Genomic DNA, 379 nt, shown 5'->3' with positions numbered 1-379 from the left:
TGCAGCCGCTGTTGAGACGCAGTCTGTCACCAAGGGCACAACAATGCCCGGCGGCAGCTTCTCCATCAAGAAGCGATACGCTTCCTCCAGGTCCTGCTCCGACTCCGAGTCCAGTGTCAGCTTCACGCGGTAGTAGTTATTAGCCCAGTCTGGGTAAGAGCCTAAGTCGACGTGGCCCTGGAAGGTGGCGTTGGCCTGGTCCAGCGTGGGCGCGATGAGGACCTCATCGGCCGCCACGTAGATGGCGCGGGAGTGGAAGCGGGTCTGCTCGCTGCAGAAGAGGTGGGTGAGACCGTCCAGGGCACGCTCCATCAGCGCCGGGACGCCGGGGAAGATGTAGACGTTGCGCACGCTGACCAGCGGGTACTTGAAGGCGCTG

At 63.1% G+C, this 379-nt stretch overlaps 1 protein-coding gene across 1 annotated transcript in view; it reads right to left on the bottom strand.

The window, feature by feature from the left end:
- FLAD1 (flavin adenine dinucleotide synthetase 1) overlaps window positions 1-375 on the bottom strand; it is a gene marked incomplete at both ends in the record, with an annotated part of 2,141 nt that extends 1,766 nt beyond the window's left edge. Inside the window, one exon of the mRNA XM_010146293.1 lies at window positions 1-375. This exon is cut by the window's left edge and continues 13 nt beyond it. Within this exon, the coding sequence (XP_010144595.1) occupies window positions 1-375 (375 nt within the window).
- Between the last annotated feature and the right edge of the window lie 4 nt (window positions 376-379).

The sequence above is a fragment of the Buceros rhinoceros genome, unplaced genomic scaffold (genome assembly GCF_000710305.1).
Source record: "Buceros rhinoceros silvestris isolate BGI_N320 unplaced genomic scaffold, ASM71030v1 scaffold26162, whole genome shotgun sequence".
NCBI lineage: Eukaryota > Metazoa > Chordata > Aves > Bucerotiformes > Bucerotidae > Buceros > Buceros rhinoceros.
The sequence above is the reverse complement of the archived record's forward strand: the minus strand, read 5'-3'. Positions and strand labels throughout refer to the sequence as shown.